Below are 20,091 nucleotides of genomic sequence, written 5' to 3'. Positions count from 1 at the left end.
CCCACCAGTACTATATCCCAGTGTTATACATTGACAGACCTGTCCCCACTAGTACTGTACCCCAGTGTTATACAGTGACAGACCTGTCCCCACCAGTACTATATCCCAGTATTATACAGTGACAGACCTGTCCCCATCAGTACTGTACCCCAGTGTTATACAGTGACAGATCTGTCCCCACCAGCACTATATCCCACTGTTATACAGAGACAGACCTGTCCCCACCAGTACTGTATCCCAGTGTTACACAGTGACAGACCTGCCCCCCACCAGTACCTGTACCCCAGTGTTATACAGTGACAGACCTATCCCCACCAGTACTGTACCCCAGGGTTATACAGTGACAGACCTGTCCCCACCAGTACTATATCCCAGTGTTATACAGTGACAGACCTATCCCCACCAGTACTGTACCCCAGGGTTATACAGTGACAGACCTGCCCCCACCAGTACTGTCCCTCAGTGACAGTGAGCTGGTTAAACAGTAGATTCTGTCGGACACTAGGACCCGCGGGCAGTGCTGTATGTTTGGTGAGACGGATGAGACAGCCTGTATTGTCTTGTTTACAGTAACTACGGTGGGGGTGGGGGAGAGGGGGCGTGAACGCTGGTGCAGTAGTGATTTACTCAGCAAATCAGCTTCCGTCCTGAGGAACATAAAAGGCAGAGGAGGGAGGAGAGGTGCATAAGAGTTGTAAGCTGTTCTGAAGCTCGAACAAAGTCTACTGTCGACAGATACAGCGCCAACAGAGAACAGGACAGCACTGCCTGGTACTGTAAGTACTCAATGTGCAGCACTGTATCTTCAGTTGTGTGTGTGTGTGTGTGTTATTTCTGACACTATATTTGTATGTGTTTTTTTTCCTGACACTACATTTGTGTGTTTTTATTCCTGACCCAATATTTGTGCGTGTTTATTCCTGACACGAAATTTGTGTCTTATTTTGTCCCTAACACAATATTTGTGTCTGTGTGTGTATGTACCTGCCTTTCTGTGTAATATTAAATCTGCCCCTCTGTATGATCCCCTTTGCATGTGTGTACATGGCTCCCTGGCTCTGTGGGAATTTGCCCTGAAGTCTTTCCGAATCAACTAGGAGAAAGTGAGGACTGCAGATGCTGGAGATCAGAGCTGAAAAATGTGCTGCTGGAAAAGCGCAGCAGGTCAGGCAGCACCCAAGGAGCAGGAGAATGGACGTTTCGAGCATGAGCGCTCCTTGGATGCTGCCTGACCTGCTGCGCTTTTCCAGCAACACATTTTTCAGCGTCTTTCCGAATCAGTGTACCTGTAACCCTTGAGCTACTAACGAGAGAGATCAATTGTGCAAAAGTGTGGGTGTCCATCTGTCATTGTGCCTGTGTGTGATTGAGAGAATATGTGTCTCTATTGCTTTGTGAGGCTGTTTGTGGATGTATGACTCCCAGTTTAAAAGTGGTGTGTGTGTCTGTGGGTGTGTTTACTCCTGGCTTTTTCTGTGCACTGTATTTTTTTTTAATTTCAAAAATCTGCTTTAGTCATAAAAATATCTTCCCATAAAGCAATTTGCGTTTGTACAGTTACGTATGAAGAAACAAACATTGGAGTTTGACTCCATCCATCAAACTAAAGACATTTCCTACTCCTACAAGATGATAGTTACATACGTTTGAGGCACAGGGAGGGTCCAATAACTGAACAGACCCCCATTTAACTTTGACAGGAAGACCTCAGACAGTGGTCTTTCCCCACAGCACCTTAGTAACAGTCGCCCTTAGCCTTAGTGCATCCCTCAGCACATAGTCCCAGACCTTGGGATGTGCCAGTCTGTAACACTGGGTCAAGGACAGCTCCTCCCTTGTTCTGGAACACCAACAGGTTTTGAACAGACCAAAGAGTGCCTTTCCTGAGCTGAAAATGTGTTGCTGGTTAAAGCACAGCAGGTTAGGCAGCATCCAAGGAATAGGAATTCGACGTTTCGGGCATAAGCCCTTCTTCAGGATTTCCTATTCCTTGGATGCTGCCTGACCTGCTGTGCTTTAACCAGCAACACATTTTCAGCTGTGATCTCCAGCATCTGCAGACCTCATTTTTTTTTACCCAAAGAGTGTCTTTCGCCGAGTTGTTGGTCCTCCAGGCGCAGTTGATGGTTGAACTGTGTATCTCAGATCGCTGTGCTACTGGGAGGGAGAGAGATAGTGAGAGTGCATGTGTGAGAGTGTGCACGTGTGTGTGCACATCTGAGTGACAGAGAGAGTATGTGTGTCTGTCAATGTAATTGTGATCAAGAGAGTATATGTGAGAGACAGTGTGTGATTAAGAGGAACTGTGCATATGAGAGATATGTATGTTTGTTATGTCTACTGATGTGCATGGCTGGGACTGCCTTTGAGACTAGCTGTTAGAAGGCGGTGTCTGGAGAGAGATCAGTTTTGTTACAAAGGACAACACAGCTGGGCTCTTACCCAGTCCCTCTTGAGACTGGTTTGCGACCGGGGTGGGGACAGAGTTCTAATTCTGTGTCCATCAGGAAGTGACTTTGTTCCAGTTCTGTTTATTTTTGCACTCCGTATGTCTAGGGGAGTTCTGAGTCACAATGTTGTTGAGTTGAAGTCCCACACTGGAGCCTGAACACTCCACTACATTGAGGGAGGGAGCCCCACACCGTCTTTCTGAGCTGGGAGGTTAAATTTGAGACCATTGCCTAATCTATTCAACTGGATTAAGTGCAGGTTCAACAATGTCATAGCTATAAATAATTAGAATTGCTGTTACAATCCTCCCCGCCTGCTACCCTATTAATGCCAGGAGACTCCCCTTATTTGCTGAGTAAAGTTTTCTTTCACACACCCTTAGTTCAAATAATTAACTTCAATCAGATCGGCCAGCCCTCTGTCGCGTCTGAAGATTTGTGTCTGAATACCTGCTCCCACCGCAGAAATGAATGAACTTGCATTTCTTTAGCGCCTCTCCAAACCTTCCAAAACGTGCTTCGCGGCTGGAATCCTGCTGTGGCCCGTGTCCGGCAGCGTCTATTTCCCCGTTGGGAGGTCTATTCGGACCGTCTGTTTGTGGTTGTCTCCCCCTTGTCCCCCTCCAGAGAATACACTGAGCTAGTCAACTGTGGGGGCATGAGACAAGTCTGCGTTCATGCATGGTATCGTTGAGGGGTGGGTGGGTTCCAGATTGGGGGAGGTGGTGAGGATTGCTGATTTCCAACCCCCATACCACCACACTCCCCCACCCAGCCCCCTCAATGGTACTGATGACAACTGAAGTTTGGGCTGATCTGTCTTCACTTCCCCACAACTCAGGCCCTTGATCTTGCTTTCCGCGTTCCCAGCTGGCTCATGGCCATTTCCCAGGGAGAGCGATTCCGGGGGGGAGGTGGGGGAAAAGAAGGAACTGCATCCTAGTAGCTCCTGGCACTCCCTCTGGATATCCTCGAGTAATACAGAGAAACCTCGATTATCCAAATGGCGACGATCTGAATTTCGGGTCATCCGAACATTTGATTATCCGAATAAAATATTCCCTGCCCATGTCGTTCAGATAATCGAGGTTCCTGTGTACTTCACTCAGTGAGTGGCAGGAATCTGCCCGAGAGTTAGACTGCAGCGTGATTGCATGAGATATAGCAGCAGAATTAGGCCATTTGGCCCATCTAGAGTCAAGATTAGAGAGGTGCTGGAAAAGTACAGCAGGTCAGGCAGCATCCGGAGTGCAGGGAAATCGATGTTTCGGGCAAAAGCCCTTCATCAGGAATGAGCCCTCAGATGCTACCTGACCTGCTGTGCTTTTCCAGCACCACTCTAATCCCCAGCATCTGCAGTACCCACCTCAGCCCACTTGGCCCGTCTAGTCTGAGCCGCCATTCAGTTATGGCTGATCTGTTTCTCAACTCCACCCCCAATCAATCCAGGAACTTATCTCTCTCTCTGTCTTAAAGACACGCAGCCCTGTGTGGCAATGAGTTCCACAGAGCCCCCAGGCTGAAGAAATTCCTCCTCGTCTCAGTTATACTGAGGTGAAGGAAGAATACGCAGGGTACTGAGCAGGAGGCAGGGGGTTGCGACTAAGATGTAAGGACGAGGATGAGGCCGTTCGGCCCCTCAAGCCCGCTGTGACGTTGAAATGCAAACACAACCGATCACATCTTGGCACCCACTTTTCTGCTTGCTCCCCGGAATTTTTTTTGACCCAGAGAGACTGCAATGATCGGCCATCAACCCCCTCCCCTTTCGAATTAAAAATATCTCCTCCTTCCATTTACAGAGTGCTCTGTATCCCCGGGAGGGGGGATACCACAGATTTGAGTTAAGTTATTCCCCCTCATCTCGGGTTTTAAACCTAGACGGGGGAACCATCCTCTTGACTTTGTCTTTTGGATCTTGTCCATCACAATTAGATCGCCTCTCCTTCGTCCAAACTCCCCATAAAGTGCTCTAGTTAGGCGGTAGTGTGGGGGTTAATAAAGAAAAGAAGAAAAAATAGTGCTACAGTCTCTCCTCCCAAGGACAATGTCTCTTGTCTCTGCTAGCCCTCAGTGGAGACAAAGTGGGCCAAATGGCGGCCTCCTGTGTTGCGGCTGAGCAGCCAATTTGTTCCCAGCTAGCTCCCGCGAGTCGGGGGGGTCAGTGTGTGTCTGGCTGGCAGCTAATCCGTCTGCCCTGTTCTCCTTCCAGAGAGACCGCCATGATCAGCCTCCAGCCCCTGGTCACCTTCCTGCTCGCCGCCGCAGTCAGCGCCCGCCAGGCCGCAGCCGGACCCCCCGTCTCCAAGCTGGGCACCGACTTCGGGATCCGCCTGTTCCGGGAAGTGGCAGCGTCGGCCGGCAAGCGGAACGTGGTGCTCTCCCCGTACGGAGCGACAGCCCTGATGGGGATGGCTCAGCTCGGAGCAGCTGGGAACACCCTCAAACAGCTTTGGAGCAGCATGGGATACCAACTGAAAGGTGAGCCCGGGATCCGGGGGGGGGCGGAAGGTCTGGAAATGTAACTGATTCCAGCACGGAGACACTCTCCTGTAGTTATCCCACAGGGAACCTCACTGCTATCTGTCTGTGTGTGTGTGTGCACATGCCTCTGCCTGTCTCCCTCTCCCCATGTGGGTCTGCCTGTCTCCCTCTCTCGCTCTGCATGTGTATCTTCGGGTAAAAAATGAGGTCTGCAGATGCTGGAGATCACAGTTGAAAATGTGTTGCTGGTTAAAGCACAGCAGGTTAGGCAGCATCCAAGGAACAGGAAATTCGACGTTTCGGGCATAAGCCCTTCATCAGGAACCTGATGAAGGGCTTATGCCCGAAACGTCGAATTTCCTATTCCTGGGATGCTGCCTAACCTGCTGTGCTTTAACCAGCAACACATTTTCAACTGCATGTGTATCTGCCTGTCTCTCTCTCTCTGCATCTGTGTGTGCCTGCCTGTCTCTCTCTCTCTCTCTCTCTCCATATGGGTCTGCCTGTCTCCCTCTCTCGCTCTGCATGTGTATCTGCCTGTCTCTCTCTCTGCATCTTTCTATCTCTCTGCATCTGTGTGTGCCTGCCTGTCTCTCTCTCCCTCTCTCTCCATGTGTATCTGCCTGTCTCCCTCTCTCTCTCTCTCCATATGGGTCTGCCTGTCTCCCTCTCTCGCTCTGCATGTGTATCTGCCTGTCTCTCTCTCTGCATCTTTCTGTCTCTCTGCATCTGTGTGTGCCTACCTGTCTACCTCTCCCTCTCTCTCCATGTGTATCTGCCTGTCTCCCTCTCTCCATGTGGGTCTGCCTGCCCCCCTCTCTTGCTCTGCGTGTGTATCTGCCTGTCTTTCTGCATCAGTGTGTGCCTGCCTGTCTGTCTCTCTTTCTCTGCATCTGTGTGTGTCAGCCTATCGCTCTCTCTCTCCATGTGTGTCTCTCGGCATCTGTGTGTGCCCATCTCTCTGTAACTGTGTGGGAGTGAATGAGCATGTGTGTGTGTGTCTCTCTCTCAGAGAGCATGTTTCCCTTTCTGTCCTGTGCCTGCCTTGTGTTGGAGCTTTATGCCTGCCAGCTGTTTTCCAGGAAGTGGCCCATCCTGGAAAGCTGGGGAGCTCAGGGGCTCGTGTCTGAAGTGTGCATCAACAGGATGGACGTAAATGTGAATCAGTCCTCCTGTCTAGTCCTGCTTTTTAGTCTTAGTCAGACAGTACACACACGACCAGGTGTGAATGATTCTGCACACCTTGTTATGTGGGCGTTGGGAGATCGGAGTGAGAGATTAAGGAAACCAGCAGTGAGATTGACTGCTAACCTTGCCAACTGCAAGAAAGCCAGGTCTGCACTGGACAAACTCAGCAGGTTTGGCAACATCTATCAAGAGTGCGAGTCCAGCATGACTCTTAGAGTTCTGAGGTAGGGTCACTCGACCCAAAACACTCCCTCTGATTTCTCTCCACTGGTGCTGCCAGACCTGCTGAGCTTTTCCAGCAACCTCTGTTTTGTTTCTGATTTACAGCAGGCGCATTTCTTTTGGTTTTTATGACTCAAGAGTCATGCATTGTACAGCATGGAAACAGACCCTTCAGTCCAGCCCGTCCATGCTGACCAGATATCCTAACTTAATTTAGTCCCATTTGCTAGCACTTGGCCCATTTCCCTCTTAAACCCTTCCTATTCATGTACCCATTCACATGTCTTTTAAATGTTGTCATTGTAGCAGCCTCCACCACTTCCTCTGGCAGCTCATGCAGCACCCTCTGCATGGAAAAAGTTACCCTTTAGGTCCCGTTTAAATTTTTCCCCTCTTACTTTAACCGTACGGCCTCTAGTTTTGGATTCCCTTATCTTGTGGGAGGAAGACCTTCAGTATTTACCCTATCCATGCCCCTCATGATTCTATAAGGTCACCCCTCAGCCTCTGGTGCACCAGGGAAAATCAGTCCCGGCCTATTCAGCCCCTCCTTATAGCTCAAGCCCTGCAAAACCCCAGCATTATCTTTGTAACTCATTTCTGAACCTTTTCAGGTTTCACAACATCCTTCCTATAGCAGGGAGATGAGAATTGAATGCAGTATCCCAAAACATTCTGGGTGTTATGGTGTTAAAGAGGGGTAAAGGAACAGAAAAAGGTTAAAAGGAGATTAAAGATGCTGCAGAACAGAAGACAAAGGGAGGGTGATTGTAGGTGAGAAGACAAGGCTTTGAACTGGTGTAGGTAGGCTTTGACAGAATGAGGGTATCTCTGGCTGAAAGCACAACTATGAAAAAAACAAGACCGGGACCGCGAGTGGGGATTTTGGGTGTAAGTACGGGGGGGGGGGGGGGAAGAAAGAAATCACACCGGAGGATTGAGTTTGTGTAAAAGCCAAGTGTTGTGGATGCTGGAAATAAAAACACAAAACTGCTGGAGAAACTCAACAGGTCTGACAGCATTTCAGTGGAGAGAGAAACCGAGCTAACGACTCTTCTCCAGAACTGAAGGGATGGAAAGGTGATTTGTTTTTCATACACTTTGTTGACCAAAGGGAGGAACCACTGGAATGGATGGAGCCAAGGGCAAAATGCAGTGGTGTTAGAGGAATCCTATGGATGTACAATAGGTGTTAATAGACCAGGAATGAGTCAGTTATCTTGAGATCAAACGAGACATGGAGATGGAGGGAAGGGGTATAACCAAATTAGAGGAACCTGTTCGTGATCTTAAGTTCCTGAATGCAATGTGGAATTCAAAAGGCAGTAAAGTGCCTAAGTGTGAGATACTGAGGTGGTGTTCCTTTTAATATGCCAATCAAACTGAGATGCTTTGTCCAGACTTATTGAAAGAAAGGTATTGTTTCATTGGAGGTGGTTTGAAGAAGGTTCACTAGGATGATCCCTGGGATGGAGGGAGAGTCTTATGAGAAAGGCTAAACAGGTTGGGACTCTACTGACTGGAGTTTAGAAAAATGAGAGGTGACCTCATTGAAACATTAGTTTCTTAAGGGTCAGTGCTGAGGGGCTGTTTCGCCTTCATGGGAGAGTCAAGGACCAGAGGGCAGCGTCTCTGAATAAAGGGAGTGTCTGAAATGAGGAGGAATCTCTTCTCTCGGAGATTTTGGAACTCCTTGACACAGAGAGCCGTGGGAGCAGAGTCCTTGTGTAACTGGAGGCCGACAGAGAGAGAGAGATTCTTAGCAGGAAAGTGGACCTGAGATGTTCCACGATCCAATTGAATGGTGAAGCAGGCATGAGGGGCTGAATGGCCTACTGCTGTTTTGTGCCAATACAGATCTTGCGTCTGCATAGCTAACTGAGGGCCTCTGGTGGCAGGAGTTCAGTACTGCTGAATCAAACTGGGCCTGAGAAATGATGGTCAGGTCCGAGCACCCCTACTGAGCTCTCCCCTGCCCATGTCCTCGCTAAGACAGGCAGCAGGGACAAGGGCGGGTGACAATAAGGCTCGTTAATCATCATTAGAAGTCACGAAGGAAGCTTGAAAGGGAAATCTCCCCTCGTCAGAGACCAATGTCTTGTGGGATGGTGGCGTTGTAAGATGGGAGTTAATCGCTGTCAGTGCTGGGGATGAGGGAACATTTTTACGGACAGAGAGAGGCATCAGTGCACCAGGTGGAGCTGCATTTCTGCAAAATCTTGTGACATTGGCCAACCCCTCACAAAGGACCTCTTTGCCTGCCTCTATCTGCAAACGTCACGGATCCAACTTCACGGTCACCATCTCTCTTGACCTTGCCCCCCTTCCATCCAGATTCCCTTTCTCTCTCTCTGTCTCTTTCTCTCTATATCGTTCTTTCTCTGTCCCTTTCTCTCTCTATATATCTTTCTCTCTATTTTTCACCTGTTCTCTCTCTCTCTCTCTCGGACCTCCCTTTGGTGAGATACATGGAGATCTTCAATTTGTTGCACCCTGTTATGACATCACTCTATAACAACCAGATGCCAGCTGGTTGCCAGGCAGTGATGGTGGGTTGGGAATGGTGGGGCTGGGGGGTGGGGGGGGGGGGGTTGTTGCCAAGGCGAGCATCAAACTGGAATGGAAGGGTGAGTCTTTGGGTCAGATGGACAAAAGTTTGTCCAGGGAACAGGTATCTTTAAAGAGACAGGGCAGGACCCAGGCATCTGGAGCTCCGGGCTCAATTGGATTTCTTCTTTCTCTGGGCAGACAAGGGTGTGCCACTGGCCCTGAGACATCTCCAGAAAGATCTGACCGCCAAGAGCAACCGTGACATTGTCTACTCGGCCAACAGCGTGTTCATCCAGAGGAGTATGCAGCTCCCAGATGCCTACCTGAAAAATTATCGCCGGGCATTCAACGGCTGGCCCAAACAGATCTACTTCCAGGATGCCGCCATGGCAACCTACCTCATCAACAAATGGGTGGAAATACAAACCAGAGGTGGGTTCCCAGTAACTGTACTGCTCCATCTATATAGCACCAACTCGGAGGGATGGGATTGGGCAGCTGTTCCTGTCCTGGGAGTGTTTGGGGGACAGTGTAGAGAGAGCTTTACTCTGTATCCAACCCCAGGCTGTCCATGTCCTGGGAGTGTTTGATGGGAGGTTCGTGTGGAGAGGAGCTTTACTCTGTATCTAATTCTGTGATGTCTCTGACCTGGGAGTGTTTGATAGGGTGACAGTGTAGAGGGAGCTTTACCCATGCTGACTCTGTTCTGAGTGTTTGATAGGGGGACAGTGTAAAGGGAGCTTTACTCTTTATCTAACCCCATGATGTCTCTGTCCTGGGAGTAATCAGGTACCAAGGTAAAATTTGAGCTTATGGTGCTGAGGGTAATATTGGGAAAGAATATTACTTCAAAACCAAACTTGTCAGGTTTGGGGGTGAGTCTGGAGGTGATCTGGGTTTTAGCATTGTGTTGCTAACTGGATTTCTGGTTGTCTTGGTCCTTCCCCAATCCAGGCATGATCCCCAAATTTCTCCGCCCAGATGTGCTTGACCCAGTTCTGACCCGCATGGTTCTGATCAACGCCGTCTACTTCAAGGGGCTCTGGAAGCTGCCATTCCCTATTGAGGCCACCCACCAGCGGGTATTCTACAAGGAGGATGGCACTAAGATCCTAGTGCCCATGATGTCGCAGAGCGCCAAGCTAAATGCCAGTGAGTGAACTACTTCCTCCACTCTGAGTGCATGCGTCTGCCTTCCCCCTCTGTTGTTCCCCTCTCAGCTGCCTGGATACGTGACTCCTGAGATTCCCTCCCTGAAACTCCTGGTCCCTCACCAGTCACTCAGGAAGATCCACCTCTTCCTCGTAGTCTAACTCTCCTGGGAATTCACCAGCGTCAGTGCTGCCAATGGGGGGGTTGTGGGGAGGGGGGGGGTGTGGTTGGGGGGGGGGGGGGGTGGGCACAGAGGTGACCCATCCCAAACGCAGCTAACTCCAGAATAGGGGGAGGCAACAAAGAGACGAAACCAGACCAGTTCATGAGGGGAGGCCGTGGTTGGGCACATCTGCAGCACCAGCTATTCTGCCCATCGAATCCATGCTAGAACACCTCCGCCTGCTACCTAATCCCCACCTTCCTTCGCTCCCCGCTGACTCAGTGGGCTGTGAAACGCGCCTGGGGCACGAAAAGGCGCCATGCCAATGCAGTTTCTCTGCTCGGACTTGGAAAGCTGGGGCTCCCAGGCTCCAGTTCCATAACAGATGTTCATAATATCATGAAGGATCCGGACCGATGGGCAAAACCTTAAGGAACAGGAGTAGGCCATTCGGCCCCTCCAATAGGATCCAGGCTAATCTAACATTCCTCATGTCCACTTTCCTGCCCCTTTTCCTGTACCCCTTGATCAAGAGTTTGTTGCAGCCTTCAATTATACACAAGGACTCTACACACCCCTCTCCCCAGTTCTTGGGAGCAAGAAATTCCAAATATGCTCCATCCTCCAGGAAATGGAATCCCTCAATACCTTTAGTCTGAGAGTTGTCCAAGTAAGGAAAGAGACCCTTCGGTCCGTCTTGTCTGTGCCGACCAAGTTTACCAGACTCAGCTTGTCACATTGGGCCTGGTCACCAATGGCGTTGCTTTCTCTCCACAGGCGAGTTTGTGACCCCCAGCGGCGTGGACTACGACGTGATCGAGCTGCCCTACCACGGCGAGACCCTCAGCATGTACATCGTGGCGCCCTTCGACAAGAAGGTGCCCCTGTCTGCCCTCACAGACATCATCACCGCCTCGCTGGTCGACGAGTGGGCGCAAAGCCTTGAGACCGTCAAGCGCCAACTCGTCCTGCCCAAGTAAGTGAGAGGGGCGGGGTGGCAGTGTGCGCAAGGGGGAGCACTCGTCCAGAGCTGGGGTCCGTGGGCTTCCTGGTTACCCTTGGGGGTAGGCGGGGAGGTTAGTCCCTGTGCCCAGACAGACCTCCGGCCTAGCTGACCTGGGCACACGGTAGACCATTCGGCCCCTCGAGCCAGTTCTACCTAGTTCGATCTGGTTTTGATCTTTCAGTCCATCACCCTTAACCTGTGCCCCCTCCTGCATAGAAATCTGTCTAATTCAGATTTGAATATAAAATCATACAGATAGGATCTTTGACTAACCCAGGAGATTTAACTCTTGCCTGCCTGTCTCTCGGAATGCATTGACACTCTGTGTTGAGAGGGTAGTTTTTTTAAAGTATTTGTGCTGCGATGTGGGCATTTACAGGGTCAGAGAAACAGACCCTTCAGCCTGACTCATCCATGCCCACCAGATTTCCTGAACTAATCTAGTACCATTTGCCAGCATGTCCATCTAAATCCTTCCTATTCACATACCTGTCCCTATTTCTTTCAGATGTTATCATTGTGCCACAGCCTCTATCCCTTCCTTTGGCATCTCGTTCCATACCCGCACCACCCTCTGTGTGGAAAAAGTTGCCCCTCAGGTCCCTTTTAAATCTTCCCCTCTCATACTAAACCAATGCCCTCTAGCTTTGGACTCCCCTACCCTGGGGAAAATACCTTGGCCATTCACCCTCTCCATGCCCTTCATTTTATAAACCTCTAAGGTCTTCCCTCATTCTCCAGAGAGAATAGCCCAAGCCTATCCAGCATCTCCCTCTTGCTCAAACCCTCCAGTCCTGGTAATATCCTTTTAAATCGTTTCTGCACTCTTTCAAGTTTAATACGAGCCTTCCTACAGCAGGGAGACCAGAATTGAACACAGTATTCCAAAAGTGGCCCTAAATTAGATTACTTACAGTGTGGAAACAGGCCCTTCGGCCCAACAAGTCCACACCGACTGTGTCCTGTACAGCCGCAACATGAGGCCCCCAACTCCTATCCTCAATTGCCCTTCACCAGCCGGGCTTGTTGAAGGGGCAGCTAAGAGCCAATCACATCGCTGCAGGCCTGGAGTCACATGTAGACTAGGACAGCAGATCCATTTGTGAACCAGGTTGGCGGCTTTGACAGAAATCAACTGCTGGTACATGGTCACCATCAGGGGGCGATCTAAATCAAATTGAGATTTCACCATCCCCCTGCAGTGGGAAGGTGCTGGAAGATCAGTTCAGTGGCATCATTGCTGAGCCCATCACCTCCCCCAGTTCAAATCCCACCTCTGGATATAACATCCTCAGAGATGCGTCAAAATAAATCCAAGATGGGTCAATTGTAAAATAAACCTGATGGTGACAACCTCCAGTTAATTGAATCGGGGGCTTCAAACGCTGGGGTAAAATCTTCACTAGGCGTTTTCACCACCGTGTTCATACATATTCATTTCTCTCTCCTTCGCTTGGCAGATTTTCCCTGGAAAGTGAGGTGGATCTGAGGAAGCCACTGATGGCCTTGGGAATAACGGACATCTTTAACGCAAGAAAGGCTGACTTCAGCAAAATTAGCAGTAAGTATCTGAGGACATCAGGGCAAACCATTGTGGACTGAGGTGGGGAGAACCATCTTCACCCAGGGAGTGGGGAAGGGGCTTATGGTATTCTCTGCACAGAAACCAGTCGATTGTGTGACCACAAGAGGGAGTACTTGGGGCTCAAGAGATTGAAGGGGAGAAAGTAGAAACAGGGGGGCTGAGTTGGATGATCACCTTGCGATCACAATGAATGGTACGTTCTCCTGCTCCTATATGCACTGCAGCAAACTTTTTGTTTTAACCAGTACCCTCGATTACCTGGCACCTTTAAATCATGAACAGATGCTCTCAATTAATTGGCACGTGGTCCCCTGAACTGACCTTCTCAACCGGCCCTCTCGATTAGCTGGCGTCTCGTTCTTAACCGGCACTTTCCGCACAGTGCACTCTGAGTCACATTGTGCTGGTTGATTCAATCCTCTTTATTAACCAGTGCCTTCCAGAACTGGCCCTCTCGATAACCCGGCAAGCATTACAGCTTTCAAATACCAGATGTTGTTCAGTCCAGTCATTATAGTTTGTTTTAATTTATTGACCTTGGCGTAAATATACTTGCTGTTCAATTGAATGGCTGCATGAAATATCAAGAGTTGATTCAATTTCAAGTCACTTTCCACTCAAATATTGCAATATCCAAATAGTTGTAGAGATGTACAACACTGAAACAGACCCTTCTGTCCAACTTCTGAGATATTCTAACCTAATCTAGTCCCATTTGCCAGCACTTGGCCAGTTGAAGGAGTGAGTAAGAAGTTTTATTTAAGGCAAAGTTGCATTATTATGGAAGTGACTTAAGTAAATAAAGTATAACAGTGCCATGTATACCCCCTGCATTACATTTCTTAATGGGTGTTTTCACATTGATGATGTGGATCACTTCATTATCCAAAATATCTGATCATCCAACACATTCCTGGTCCTCTAGGTGTCAGAAAATAAAACGTTTGCTGTGCTCTCATCAGTAGGCTTAGAACAATAACCATGGAACTTTACTGGTTCCTTTCTGGGACAGTGTGAATGCAGACTATTCTGGGAAGGGCATCAGGGTGGTGGTGGTGGTCTGGTTGGGGACGGGGTTCAGAGTGAACTGGCAAACATGTCAAAGGTGGCACAGTGGCTCAGTAGTTAGCACTGCTGCCTCACAGCACCAGGCACATGGGTTCGATTCCACCCTTGGACGACTATCTGTGTGGAGTTTGCATGTTCTCCCTGTGTTTGTGTGGGTTCCTTTCAGGCTTCCTCCCACAGGTTAGGGTGGGTTGGCCGTGCTAAATTGTCCTGTAGTGCCTGGGGATGTGCAGGTTGGGGGTGGGTTGGCCATCAGAAATGCAGGGTTCTCTCTCTCTGGGACCACAGCCTAATCTCCTTTTTCCCTCCCCTCTCCCGGTGCAGCAAGCGAGCAACTGTTTGTGGCAAAGACTCTGCAGAAAGTCAAGATTGAAGTCAACGAGAGTGGGACAAAGGCATCGGCTGCCTCTGGTGAGTCGCAACCTGCAAGTTACACCAGAACATTCAACGTAACCTTCATCCCAAGGGGTTCCTGAGTTTCAATCCGGAGGGAACTGTATAGGCAGGGATTCCTTGCTGCCCTTTAGTGAGTTGCTTGTGCCTTGCACCTCTCCAGACTCTTGTTTTCATTCACAAGATGTGGCATTTACTGCCCATCCATATCTGCCCCAGGGGCAGTTGGGAGTCAGCCACATTGCTGTGGGTCTGGAGACACGTGTAAGGGCAGCAGTTTCTCCTTTAAAAGGGGAATTAGTGAACGAAATGGGGTTTCCTCCAACGATTGTCATCAATTTCACGGTCATCAGTTAATTCCAGATTCCTTATTGATTTCAATCTGGCTCTGATGAGATTCGAACCCAGGTCCCCAGAACATTACCTGAATTAACAGTCTAGCAATAATACCACTAGGACATCACCTCCCCGTGCTGGCTGGGAAAGTATCTATTGCCCATTCCCAATGGCTGAGAGGTCAGTTTAAGAGTCAACCACATCACCGTAGCAGGTCAGACTGGGTGAGAATGGCAGAGTTCCTTCCCTAAATGAGGGCATGATTGAACCCAATATGACTCTCGCATACCTTTTGCAACAATCACCCCAATTTGCACTCGGTGATGTTGGTTAGGTGATTGGTCAGACAAAAAGAAAACCGAAAGAACTGCAGACGCTGGAAATCAGAAACAGAAATTGCTGGGAAAAAAAACACAGCAGATCTGGCAGCCTCTGTCACGAGAAATCAAAGTGACCCTTCCTCCAAACGGTCACAAATTCTCTTCTGGTCGAAACTTAAGTTAAAGTTTTTTTTGATTGATTCAAACCCACATCCCCTGACCGTTAACACTGGGAACATTCAGCCTTGAGCCTGCTCTCTCATTGAGAGCACGCTGATCTGTTTGCATTCTGGATTCCCATCCACACCCCCGACAGCTCTCGGTTTTCCCCTTCGCAGCAAGAATCTTGCCTTCTGCCTGAATGAAAATATTCAATCTTATCGCCTCCTACTGACTTGGAGCAGGAGGAAGCCGTCAGGTCCTTCAAGCCTGCTCCCCCATTCAGTAAGATCATGGCTGATCTCCTCTTGGACTGAGCTCCAATTACCCTCCTGCTCATCATATCCCATAATTCCTTTACAGTTTAAAAAAAAACTTTATCTTTGCCTTAAAAACATTCAATGAGGTAGCCTCGACTGCATCAGTGGCTAGGAATTCCACAAGCCTTTGGGTGAAGAAGTTCCTCCTGAACTCATTCTAAACCTGCTCTCCCCTTGTTTTGAGGCTGTGCCTAGTCATTCTAGTTTCACACGCCAGTGGAAACAGCCTTCTATGTTATGTACTTCTTTCATCATTTTATGTTTCTGTAAGATTCCACCCTCCACCCCTACATTCTTCAAAATTCCAATGAGGGTAGAGACAAACTTCCAAAGTCTCTCAACCCACAGATATAATTCTTGGTGTCCATGGCTGTCAATGCTCTCCTTTGCCCTTGGTGTGCCAGGCCATTCTAGGCTCCATTACGGGCTTAGCCGTGATGGCGTGTCTCCGTACAGTGGGGAGGTTTTAGCATGCCAGTGCAGCTGAGCACTTTGGTGCCTGGCATTTTGCCCTGGCGTCTGAACTTCAGAAGCTTTTGGTCATGAAGGCAAGATGGCGGCAGGAGAGAGAGACTCTCAACGTGCCCCCCCACAGAGCCACCCTGTGGCTGGTGTTTGCAATTACCTCGTCACAGCCGCAGTGTTTAGTTGTCACCTTGCCCCCAATATTTCACAATGTTTTTCATAGCGTCTCATTCGAGGAGGCTTCAACTGGAAGTATTATTGACAGCTGGTGCAAGAATGAACTGAGATTGCGGTGATGGGCTGACATTTTGCTTTTTCCTCGCAGCTGCCATCCTTTATGAGCGCATGGCGCCATTCGAGGTTGTGATCGACAGGCCCTTCCTCTTCTTAGTGCGGCACAACCCCACAGGTAAGGCAACAAGAGAGTCGTTGGGGAGGTGGCCATGTTGGATGCTTGTAGTGCTAGGGATGACAACAGGAACGTGGGTGCTAGGGCTTGTTCCGCCATTTTGGAAACAGGAAGGCATTGACCAATCATGGCTAACCTGTAGCACACTCCCATTTGCCCAACTTTGATGCTGAAGATTTTTCTTTCTGCTCCTGTGTCAGCATCACTGACTAGGCCAGTGTTTATTGTAGTTCACTACATTGCTTTGGGTTTGTAGTCACGTCTCCTAGAGTCGGGCTTTCCCCTAACAATTGGTAATGATTTCATGATCATCAATTCCAGATTTTTATTGGATTCAAATCCCACTACCTTCTGCAGTGATTTGAACTCCGATCCCCAGAACCTCTTGGCTAATAGCCTAGCGATCATACTTTGGGGCTTCTGGGCGAGGGTAAGTGGGATTTGTGTCAGCACTTGGTCTGACGGAAATACTCAATGGTTTTATGGTAGTTACACGTATCGAAGTGGAAAGTCTTGTTTTGTAAGCAGTGCAGGCGGATCATAGCAAACAAGGACATACAGATTACAGGGTGCTTAGACAGAGCGAGGCAAACAAGGTTATGGCTGCACAGAGCACAATCAGCACAATTTGAAGTTAGAGAGGTTCACTTAGCAGTCTAAACAGCAGGGAAGAAGCTGTTCTTCAACCTGTTGGTGTGTGCGTTGAAGCTTGTCTCCTCTGCCTGTACCAAGGGATTTGGATTCCTGGGGTGGGGGGGGGGGGGGTCTTTGATGTTGGCAGCCTTTCCAAAGCAGCGAAAAGTGCAGATCTTCCATGATGGTCTGGGTGGTGCACACAACTTTCTGTAATTTCTTACAGTCCAGGGCAGAGCAGTTGCTGTACCAAACCCTGATGCACCCGGATAGAACGCTGTCCGTGGTGCGTCTGTAGACATTGCGGAATTTCCTCAGCTAGGTAGATACCCACGTGTCGGTGGAGATGCTGCATCTTGTCAGGGGGGCTTTGAAGACCTAATCCCAAGGGAGTTTGACAGAAGGCCAATGGGCTCTTGAGAGTGTGGCAAGGTTGAGTTTTGTTTCTATATTGACGTCCCTCCCCTCCCACCTCTCGTTTTGTAGGCACCATTCTCTTCTTGGGCCAGGTCATGGAGCCGTAGAGCACAATGCCAACTCTGAAAAGACAATACTCAGGTATCATCTCTGTGGAAACCCACATCGGAAGGTAGAAAAAAGAAACTGGAATTAACTGAGAAACATGTACAATGAGGGAAGGAAGATTTTTTTGGAATCCGGGGATGATATCAATTTCGTGCCTGGATCTTGCTCACATTTAACCAGCTGTGACTTGAACTTCAGCCTTCATTAGACTTCATTTTCTAATCCACGGTCACACGAGTAATCCCCATTCATTGCGAAGTCTCGCTGCATCCAATCACCAGCCACTCAGAACATCTGATGCCATCTCAGTTTGGAATGGCATGCGTGCCTGGTTCCAGCAACGCAACCCTTCCTCCTCCTTCCTCTCCAATGGTGCATTGAATCCTGACATCTCCCCAACCAACTTCGCTCTGAGTGGAAATACCCCCCAATAACCTTTGCCCTTGATCACTGTGGCACTTGGGCCAGTCGCTTGTCACCTTTATCGCACAGCCCACCCCAACTCAAGTTACACTCCAGTCAAAGGGCACACAGCAAGATCCCACATAACCATTAACGAGCTAGTCAAGCGACTTGGGTTGAGGGGTAAACGTTGACCAATGCACCCCAATGAAGACGATGCTGGCATTTCTACAGCTAGCCCTGAGTTCAGTCAGGACGGACGTGGGATGCTTTTGGTTTGAATGAACTCGGTTACACCCTGAATGGCCCACTTGCATTTTTGCAGGAAGAGGTGTGTTGTGACATCCCTAGACTAGCCTCCTCTTCCACCCCCCTCCTCTCTGTGAGGGAAATATCACACTGGGAGAGTGTGAGGAGATGCAAAATTGCATGTCACCACACCCTGTAACACAAATTTGGAGACCATTAATGGACTATCACACTCACCCCACCCCCCCCTTTAAATTCCATTCCATATTCCCCTCCATGTCAATTTCCAATTGTCATCTGTCAGTTCCTACCCTGTGTCAAGATTCTATGTTAATTTCCGCACCGTTGAGGGAGGAGAGGTTGAAATGCTGGGGGACCAGCTATCTGCTTGCTGACTGTGAATGTGCAGGATGTTTCCATTCTTACTTACACATATATCTGTATACCAAAACTTGCACTGTTGCTTCACTTTGGAAAATATGAAACCTCATCATGTAGTTTGTAATATATTTTCAGATCTGTGTAATTTATTTCTTTTGACTTTAGAAATTGTTTTGTATTTAAATAAAAAAAAAGCTCAAAGGTGGAGTGGGAGCATTGAGGAACGAGTGATATGTTTAGTGGGTATTTCAACCATTCCGTTGTATATAGTGAGTGCATTCTGCAAATATAGGAATTGGAGGGAGGTCATTCAGCCCTTCCTGGGGAACCTGCTCACAAAGGCACACTGAGTTATGGACACTGCCCTAAACAAACCTGGTAAGAAATATTATGACGTATCTCTGGGGAAGGTGAGGCTTGAACCAAGGCTCAAAAGAAAAACAAATTGCTGGAAAAACTCAGCACCTGTGGAGGGAAATCAGAGTTAATATTTCGGAACTATCTTCGGAGCTGCATGAGGACAAGGGGGCACTTGTTGTCATTAAAAGGGACGAAGACTCACTGTACGTGAAATGTCAACTGATTTCTCTCCACGGATGCTGCCAGACTTGCTGAGTTTCTCCAGCAATTTCTGTTCTTGTTTCTGATACCCGGCATCCGCAGTTCTTTCAGTGTTTAAATTTGAATCTTGGTTCAGAGGTAAGGACGCTACCACAAGAGCACCTATTTCATGACTTGGAGATGCCGGTGTTGGATCTGGGTGTACAAAGTTTAAAAACACACACCAGGTTATAGTCCAACAGGTCTACTCTGAAGCACTAGCTTTCAGAGCGCTATTCCACAACCACCTGATGAAGGAGCAGCACTCTGAAAGATAATGCTTCCAATTAAACCTGTTGGACTATAACCTGGTGTTGTGATTTTTAACCTATTTCACCATTCAACTTGAGAGTGACTTAACATCATTCCAGTGCCTATTCGAACATAGAACGTTACAGTGCAGTACAGACCCTTCGGCCCCCGATGGTTTCACAGGTTGGCTCAACAATCTGAAGCCCATCTAACCTACAATATTGTTCCCCATCTCTTAGTACACTGGCCTGGCAGTGTTGAAATTTTCAATTGACCTCCAACCCACACTTTCTTTTAATGTGGCAGGAGGATTGATTTAGTTTCAGATTCCTACTCCTCTGTGTGAAGGTGCACTTCCTGGTATTAACCCTGAGTGACTTGGCTCAAAGTTTAAGATCATCTGCCCTGGTTCTAGACTTTCCCTTTACCCCAGAGAAAACATTTCTCCCTCTTGTCCCTTTGAAATTCTGCAATCATATTCGAAAACATCTATTTGATCAGCCCTGAACCCTCTCCATCCTGTTCCTGTTGGGATATTTCTGTCTAATATCCCCCACTTGCAAAAAGAAATGCTAGATTTCTGGAGGATAGGAGAGACAAATGGGTTTTTTTTTGTGCTTTTTAACCAGAGAGGTTATACAGCACAGAAACAGTCCAACCAGTCCATGCTGAGTATCATCCCAAACCTGGTGGCAAAGTGGCTCAGTGTTTAGTACTGCTGCCTCACAGCACCAGGGACCCAGGTTTGATTCCAGCCTTGGGTGACTGTGCAAACTCCA

At 48.7% G+C, this 20,091-nt stretch overlaps 1 protein-coding gene across 1 annotated transcript; it reads left to right on the top strand.

Moving 5' to 3' along the window:
* The first annotated feature begins 695 nt into the window (after window positions 1-695).
* serpine1 (serpin peptidase inhibitor, clade E (nexin, plasminogen activator inhibitor type 1), member 1) lies at window positions 696-18,688 on the top strand. The gene is made up of 9 exons (XM_060854495.1): window positions 696-776; window positions 4,663-4,931; window positions 9,093-9,326; window positions 9,849-10,046; window positions 10,987-11,185; window positions 12,676-12,776; window positions 14,193-14,279; window positions 16,187-16,270; window positions 17,390-18,688. The coding sequence occupies exons 2-9, from the start codon at window positions 4,673-4,675 to the stop codon at window positions 17,425-17,427; spliced, it is 1,200 nt and encodes a 399-aa protein (XP_060710478.1). The 5' UTR covers window positions 696-776; window positions 4,663-4,672; the 3' UTR covers window positions 17,428-18,688.
* Window positions 18,689-20,091: the final 1,403 nt, after the last annotated feature.

Source organism: Hemiscyllium ocellatum, chromosome 44, assembly GCF_020745735.1.
Source record: "Hemiscyllium ocellatum isolate sHemOce1 chromosome 44, sHemOce1.pat.X.cur, whole genome shotgun sequence".
NCBI lineage: Eukaryota > Metazoa > Chordata > Chondrichthyes > Orectolobiformes > Hemiscylliidae > Hemiscyllium > Hemiscyllium ocellatum.
The sequence above is the reverse complement of the archived record's forward strand: the minus strand, read 5'-3'. Positions and strand labels throughout refer to the sequence as shown.